At 44.4% G+C, this 8,699-nt stretch overlaps 1 protein-coding gene across 1 annotated transcript; it reads left to right on the top strand.

Annotated features, from left to right (window-relative positions):
* The first annotated feature begins 413 nt into the window (after nucleotides 1-413).
* On the top strand, nucleotides 414-2,605 carry LOC130469905 (uncharacterized). Its single transcript, XM_056839425.1, has 3 exons — nucleotides 414-1,202; nucleotides 1,475-1,659; nucleotides 1,921-2,605. Exons 1-3 carry the CDS (start codon nucleotides 414-416, stop codon nucleotides 2,603-2,605), a joined length of 1,659 nt encoding a protein of 552 aa, XP_056695403.1.
* The last annotated feature ends 6,094 nt before the right edge of the window (nucleotides 2,606-8,699 follow it).

The following is an 8,699-nucleotide window of genomic DNA, read 5'->3' on the forward strand; positions in this document are numbered from 1 at the left end:
GATATTGAGACACAATGGAGGTCTACATCGACGACATGCTAGTAAAATCAAGGAAGGCGGACGACCACGTGGAACACCTACGACAATCCTTCGACATATTGAGAAAATACGGTATGAAGCTTAACCCAACTAAATGTTCTTTCGGAGTGTCCGCAGGAAAATTCTTAGGTTACATCGTCACCCAACGAGGGATCGAGGCCAGCCCCGACCAGGTGCGCGCAATCATCAACATTCAATCCCCCAGGAACATAAAAGAGGTACAACGCTTGACAGGGAGAGTGGCGGCATTAAACCGTTTTATTTCGCGGTCGTCGGATAAGTGTCGTTTATTCTACGACGTCTTGCGCAAAAACAAGGGTTTTAACTGGTCCGACGACCACGAAACAGCTTTGCAAAACCTCAAAAAATATATGATGTCACCACCCCTCCTATCCAAGCCCAAAGAAGGCGAAGTCCTACAACTCTACCTAGCCGTCAGCTCGACAGCGGTCAGTGCGGTCCTAGCTCGCGAAGACGAAACACAACAGCTGCCTATTTACTACATCAGTAAGTCACTACTAGAAGCAGAAACCAGGTATTCCTCCCTCGCAAAAATCGTTTTAGCACTCGTTACTGCAGCCAAAAAACTAAGGCATTATTTTGAAACCCACCAAATAGTGGTGATGTTTAATTATCCAATCAAGTCTGTGATGCGTAGACCAGAAATAACATGTCGAATGGAGAAATGGACAATGGCGCTAGGAAGCTTCGACATCAAATACCAACCGAGGACGGCCATAAAGTCGCAGGCCCTAGCAGATTTTGTGGCAGACATTAGCCCCGACTTGGAGAAGACAGCAGACGACGAAATCAAACTCATCAACAACGTAGAAGAAGTATGGACACTCTTCGTTGACGGCTCATCTAACTTTCGTGGTGCAGGTCTAGGCGTCGTACTAAAATCGCCACAAGGGGACATGATAGCACAGGCCATATGCTGCGACTTCAAGGCGACAAACAACGAAGCAGAATACGAAGCGCTAATTGCTGGACTGACGTTAGCTGAAGAATTAGGGGCAAGCGGACTCAACATCTTCAGCGACTCACAACTAATCATCAACCAAATTAACGGCGACTACGAGGCTAAAGACCTAAAAATGACCTTATACCTCGAGAAAGCAAAAAAGCTAACCTCCAGATTTAAACCCTTCTCCATTAAACAAGTGCCACGAGACTTAAACACACAAGCGACGCCCTTGCCAACCTAGGATCCGCACTCAGAAAATCACCGTTCTCGACCATACCTCTGGTACACCTACTGTCGCCCGCTATTGAAAAAGACATACCACAAGACGCCAACCTCGTCCTATCAACCACAAACACGGATAGCTGGACCAAACCCATTCTCGACTACCTAGCACACGAAACCTTACCCGGCGACAAGCTCGAAGCCAGGAAGATACTTTTCAAAGCATCACGATATGTTATTTTGCAGGGCATACTATTTAAAAGGTCAGCGAACGGTATGTTAATGCGATGCGCAGAAAAAACAGAATGGGAAGGATTACTAAAGCAATACCACGAAGGAGAATGTGGCGGACACGAAGGAGGACGAAGCTTGTCAACCAGGATCAAGAGAAACGGATACTATTGGCCAGAAATGCTCAACGACGCGATGAGGTACGTAGCTAAGTGCGACAAATGTCAACGACACGCAGGTATGACACATAAACCATCTGAATTCTTACATCCTACTTTAACCCCATGGCCTTTCATGAAATGGGGAATGGACATAGTCGGTAAGCTACCCGTCGCCCCAGGACAAAAGGTCTTCATGCTAGCTCTAACAGACTATTTTTCTAAGTGGATAGAGGCAGGCGCATTCCAACAAGTAAGGGACAAAGAGGTGTGTTCGTTTATATGAACTAACATTATATGCAGGTTCGGAGTGCCATCAGAAATCATCTGCGACAACGGATCACAATTCATCAGCGACAAGACTAGAGCTTTCTGCAAGACATGGAACATCGAACTAAAGACGTCGACGCCAAGATATCCCCAAGCAAACGGACAGGCGAAATCCAGCAACAAAACAATCATCTCATCGTTGAAAAAGCGACTGGACGACAAGAAGGGGCGATGGGCAGAAGAACTGCCATCCATCCTATGGGCCAATAGGACGACGCCTAGGACGGCGACAGGGCAGAATCCCTTCTCACTCGTTTACGGGTGCGAAGCAGTACTACCCCCCGAAGTGAAACTGCCCAGCGCACGATATGGACTCATGACACCGGAGCAGAACGACGTGGAACTTAGTGAAAATCTCGACAACACAGAAGATTTCAGAGAAGCAGCGTTGATAAGAATGGCGTCGCAACAACAGATCGTGGCAAAATGCTTCAACAAAAACGTCAAAGTAAAAATGTTCAAGGAAGGCGACTGGGTGCTGCGCAAGGTATTCCAAAATACAAAGGAACTAAACGCAGGTAAGCTCGCACCAGCTTGGGAAGGACCGTACTTGATCGACAAAATCGTCGGAAAGGGGGCATACAGACTCGCCACCAAAGACGGCAAGTCAGTCCCCCGAAGCTGGAACGCTACACATCTTAAACTCTATCACTTCTAAACATTCGTCGTAGACAATTTTATCAGTTGTCGTACCATCGTTTTTACCTTTGTCATTTCTTTTTATCGCTTTATTTTTTCATTCGGAACCATTACTGACTTAGGCATCGGAGGGCCGTTGGCATCCCCAACGGCCAATCCTCCTAGCAACCCATGTTTCCTTTTGCAGAAAAGTGACACCCAACGAATATCAACTAGAATCGATGACGTACGACGGAAAGCAAATCCCAAGTAACAAGCGATGAACAAACGACACAGGTACTGTTTTACATGCATATAATTCTACCATCTTCAATGTATGTTTTTCGTAAAACACACGTTGCACGACACGCGACAAAAACTGCGAAGCACAAATGCAAAAGTCACAAAGAACGCACAAGTGAAAAAGGAACACACTTGTATAGCAAATTACAAACTGCGCGACCCCTGGGGCCACGACCTACAAAATGAAAACACAAATATTATCCAAACACCTCACCGCCGCCACCGACGACGAGTAAAAACATTCAAGCTACGAAAATAAAACACAAAGTTATCCAAACAACCTCGTCGTCGCCATCGACGACGAGTAAAGAAATTCACAACAAAACACAAAAACCAAAAAATATTCAAACTACAAACTATTACATCCCTTCTTCTTGGGTGGAAGCCTGAATTTCCGCCCGAATCTCCGCCTGAATCTCTTCTTGGGTAGAAGTCTGGCCTGGGGGCACGACGACGTCAGTCACGTCCAACGTCTCCGCCAAGGACACCTCCTGATCAGCGACGACAAGTGCGTCTCCCTCATGCCGCCCATCTAAAGGTTCCTCCCCTTGCTCCAACATAGGAGCGTCCTCGACCAGAGGAGTAACGTCGGTGTCAATCGCGACTATCGCGGCAGTATCCGCCTCCACCTCGTCCACGTCCACCACCGGAACCGATAACTCCGCCATGGTACCACCGTTAGCCAGAAAGTCATCCACCTCCTTCTGACACGGCCAAATACTGGTCTCCCCAATCATGCAAGAGTATATCATTTGCGCCCTTGTCCTCCATATGGCCAGAGCCTCGACATCCTTAGCCTCACCTGCAAAGCTTCATACAAACTCCGCAGCCCCTCCATCTCCTGCGAAGTCGAGACCAACTCGTCCTTCACCTTCTTCAACTCATTGGCCGCATCAGGAAGCTGCTCGTCCTTGGTCTTCAGCTGCTCGTTCTTCGTTTTAACCACTGCAGTCAGGTCGACCACTTTCTTCTCAGCAACCTTCCATTTAGCCTCCCACGACGCAGCCGCCTTCTTCGTCGCCGCCAACTGCTTTCCAGCGTTGGTCAATTCGTCGCACAGTAGCGAACATTGCCTACGCACAGCCAACACAGCTTGAGACGCCTGCGCACAACGCATACCCAAAACAAAGTCAACACAATGAACATTTTACACACGACAAGCGAAAATAACATAATACTCACCCGCAATCTAAGTTCAGCAGCGTCCGACGCAACAGGAAGAGGATCCACCTCGTGGTATCGCTGATATGTCGTGGGCAGAATCAAACGATCAGCGTAAGGCCGAATAACGGTCGCCTCACCGTCGCCCAAGAAGTTTGGGGGCAAGGAAATAACCGTGTCCTCGACAACGCTCTTCTCGGCCGGACACTTCTTGGCCGACCCGGCAGACACACCACCAACAGAAACAGCGACAGGCGACGGCGCCTTGAACGGTTTCAGAGGCGACGACGAAGCAATAGGATGGAAACCTTCACCACATATGACAACGGGCGTATCAGGTGACGCCCCTATCTTAGAATGGCGAAAGACGACAGACACAGCCCGAACGCCAGACGCAGCAGACGAACCCTGCCCACCAGCGGCAGCCGTCGACCTTAGACGCTTCCTCGCCCTCTCCATCACTTCACTCTGCGACATCCGCGACACTGGCCTACTTGACAACGTGTGCTCTTCAAAAACAAAAACATAACATCATAAAACACAAACCCCCAAACACGTAACCAAAAAGACAAAAACAAAAAACACACAAACCTGAAGTGTCAGCCATATCTTCTTCTTCCTCAGCAGACGACGAATTTGCTACCACCTCCTCATCCAAATCCAATCTCTTGCGACGACGAACCAAGGGAGCTACCTCCTCTTCTACCTCCTCCTCTGCACCTTCGACGTCGTCAAGACCAGCCTCCTCCTGCCCGTCTAGGAAACCACCTTCGCGACTAAAAGATCTAGCCTCGACAGGATAACTTAAAAACTTCTTGTACTTGTCGATCGAGTCAGCGTTCAACTCAGTCAGCGACGATGCCTTGACGACTGAAAAACAAAACCAAGTAAGGCAACGTTCAGTAAAATAACGAGAAACAAAAACAAAAAGACCACCTTTACCTTCCATCGTCCACCCTTCAACCAAAAACTGCCCTTTATCTCCCAAAGAATCTTGCTCACATAGACAAAACGACTTTGCCAACCCCTGTCGTTCACGGCTAAGCCAACGCCTAAGTTCTTCTTCCCCTTCTTCGTGACTAGTGTATATCTACAACACTCCTTCAGCGCCAGGTCGTAAGAAAACATCAAGTCAGACAAGTCAAAAGGCACTTGCCAATCTGTGGTAACTCCTTGCACCACCGCGAACACCCGCCAGATCTGGGGCATCAACTGACCTGGACTCAAATGAAAAAGTTCAATGAAGGACCTAGCTAACGGAGTGAAAGGAAATTTAAAACCAATCGTGAACGGATACTCGTACATGACGACGTACCTCTCCGGACAGTTAAGAGCTTCCTCATCTGAAGCTGGAATCCTCACTTCCGCCGACGGCGGCAGACCAGCCAGCTCGATAAACGCCGCCGGATCCACCACGGTAGAGTATATCGGATTAAGGGACTTCACCGGACAGATCCCGACTCCCCCTTCCCTTTAACTACAATGGATTTAGATCTAACCATCTTATTTATGAAATTCTACAGGAAAATCGAAAAAAACAAGTGAACTTTACCTGAATTCAGACGAACTCAGTGCGAAAACCGAATTCTTCTTTCTCCTTTTCTCTCTCTCGTTTTCAGATCTGGAAACTTTTTCGAAAACTCTGTGTGAGAAACTTTATTGCATGTCGTAGATTAGTATTTATTGCTCTGGAATTTCGAACGGTTTATTCCCACGAACTAAACAGTTATAGACGGTTTATTTTTTGAAATTGTTTCTTTTGCTCTGAATAGCTCCGCAAAATCACAATTGGGGGCAAACTGTTATCCCACTTTCTGGACTAACGAATTAACCGCTCTGACGTTTGATCATGTCGTGTCAACTAGGTTTGATCGTGTCGCAGGTCGAGGTCGAGTCAAGAGGACATGTCAGACGCGACGTCGGACGACGAAGGATAAGCGATAGCAGATAGGCGACATAGGACCAACGACGTCGATGATTGGGACAAACAGGAATAGGGCAAAAGCCATAAGGGAAGAAAAGGTCCAAAAGACAGTGAGAAGATCACGGAAGTAGTTGAAAGGAGGAGAAGATCATGGACAACGGATAACCCCTATCTTTTAGGGATTCTCCTAACCAACTAAGTGAAGACACTAGCGTATAAAAGAAGAAGACGGTGACAAGCAAAAGACACGTTAACTCAAGCACTCATACTCTCAAGCTATTTAGCATTCATATTACTCTTGTATTTGTTCTTTAATTTCGTTACATTGATCTTTAGGAAAAATATACAAACAATCAGATAAGATACTTAGTGGATTGATAGCCTCATAGCTATCCGCGGTTTTTTACCTTATTCCTGGGTTTTCCGCGTCAACACTTCTCTGTGTCGTGTTTCTCTTGTCTATCTTTATTTGATTCTTGCTTAGTTAGTGTCGACCCGAGCCAAAGGTCGCCTCTAGACGAAATTTGGCATAAATAGCTATCCATGCGAGCACGAAGGAGGCTTGTGATTATTGACTAGAACTTTCAAGTGGCCTTTATTGAGTGTTGTGCTGATCTTAGTCTTCAAACATCTTATTAGTTTGCTCCCGTAGCTGAAATCTCATACTTATTTTGTTGCACATATACGGTTTTGTTTAATTATGTTCCATCTGCGATCCTCCAGTTAAATTCGTGCCCTTCTACTTTATGAATATGTGATCTATCTCTTTTTGAATTGAAAAAAGTAGTCAAAATGTGTACCTTTCTTGGCTTCTTAGTTGGCCATTTGTTGCATGTTCTGGTCAATGCTCTTTTGAAGTGTGAAGTGGACAGACATGGATAGATGTTGAAGCAGAAGTTCATGTTATCTCTTAATAGTATTAGTGTATGACCATTTGGTTTGTTTGTTGTTTCCTTCCCCCCTCCCCTAATAAAGAAAAAACCCCACTCTGTTTCTCTAGGAAACGAATAACATGATTTCTTTAATAACCGAAAAAGTTAATTGATCAATTTACACTATTGCAATTTTGCTTTTTTATTTTTTTTTATTTTTTTTTATTTTTTACCATTACTCTTCTCAGCTGTGATAGTGTTTCAAACTTTTAACACTTTGCTTTCCTATTGGGTACCTCTTACTTAAATCCATTTGACATAGGGTTTTTCTTTTGATTTCGGTCTCGTTAAGACGAGTTGTTGTCTTTTTCTTTTTTTCTTTTTTTCTTATTTAAAGGAAAGATGAGTTGATGTATGAACAATGGTGATGGATTGTAAATGGTGGTATGGGAGAGAAGATGCTTGAATTTTATTATCTTAAATTTTGAGGGAGACGAGTGAAAATGGTTAGTAACAAATATATATCTTATGATTCCTATCCTTTTTATTATTTCATTTAAAAGCATTCTTAATAAGGGAAAAAAAGGTATAGAGATTAGAAAGTTATGAGGGAAATATTGGGAACGCATCTATACTATACTTCCCTAATTTAATATACCATTTTTTTTTTAACTCAAGCCGACGACGTTATATTATTAACATACTAAAATGTACATAGGGAAAAAGCCTTGCAAAGCAAGGGCAAAACTATCAAAGTAGCAAATAAACCAAGGCCTCACCTCCATGAGTGGAATAACCCCCAAAGAACCAAAAACTTGCCAAAGAGGGGCATAAAAACTTACAAATCATAGCCTTGGTAGTCTTACGAAAGGTATTAAAACAAAGTTTTAGTAAATAAGCATCAAGCAAAGGAAGCATGAATCTCCAGATCATATGCATTATCTTCCACCAAAAAAGCTTGACAATCCTGCAGAATTTAAACACTTCAGCTGTTGGTAATCTCCCCATCCTCTACTTCAACAATTTCAATAGCAGTATCCATTGTTGAACCACCAACAACAAAAGGAGTGAAAGCTATCCCTTTACCCTTATCTTGATTCCTTTTATCAACATTTTTCAAATTGTCTCTGGCTTCCTTAATGTCAGTAACAATTGAACCAAACACCAGTTGAGCAGCTCCGCCTGATGTCGCCACCTGATTCAATGTATCTGCATTATCAATTGATCGTTTAGCACCTACAATTGAGTTTGCCTCATCCCTTGCATTTCTTCTAATTGTTTCAGCATATTCTGGATTTGCATTTTCAAAATCAGCTTCATAATCACTTTTTGCCTACGAAGGGATAATGTAATGTAATTTGCTTCCCACTGCCATGATGAGAGAATGAGCAGCAAGAGAATGAGCCACTTTGTTGCAAAATTTTGGAATGTGAGTGAGATCTCCCACCCAGGACTGATTGAGCAGATGGGCAACCTCCCTCAAAATAGGACCCAACTCATGATGATCTTGCTCCTTAATCTTTCCCAATAGCACTTTGAGATTTAAAGCATCCGTTTCTATCTCCAACTTCTCAAACTTGAAGTCTCTAGCAATAATGAGTCCCTCCCTTAAGGCATATAGCTCTGCAGCAAGAGGAGAGCTAACAGTGAACTTACTGGAGAACCCAACGAACCACGAGCCAGTTGACCTTCTGAACACTCCTCCGCCTCCTGCTACTGCATTTGACTTCCAAGCTCCATCCACATTTAACTTCATAACTCCATCTTTTGGAGGAAACCAAGTTTTATTAGTCAATCCTGGAACATGATTGTCACCTAACTCCTTACCCTGTGAACAATTGTTAGCAAAAGTCCAATCTACATAAAAGGCGTTG

This window comes from Spinacia oleracea, chromosome 3 (genome assembly GCF_020520425.1).
Source record: "Spinacia oleracea cultivar Varoflay chromosome 3, BTI_SOV_V1, whole genome shotgun sequence".
Taxonomy (NCBI): Eukaryota; Viridiplantae; Streptophyta; class Magnoliopsida; order Caryophyllales; family Amaranthaceae; genus Spinacia; species Spinacia oleracea.

Excerpts from the sequence above, each read along its gene's own strand:
- LOC130469905 (XM_056839425.1), top strand. The coding sequence starts at position 414 with ATGTCACCACCCCTCCTATCCAAGCCCAAAGAAGGCGAAGTCCTACAA. Across the intron at positions 1,203-1,474 it reads AACCCTTCTCCATTAAACAA|GGCATACTATTTAAAAGGTC; the intron begins GTGCCACGAGAC and ends GTTATTTTGCAG. Across the intron at positions 1,660-1,920 it reads ATGCTCAACGACGCGATGAG|GTTCGGAGTGCCATCAGAAA; the intron begins GTACGTAGCTAA and ends CATTATATGCAG.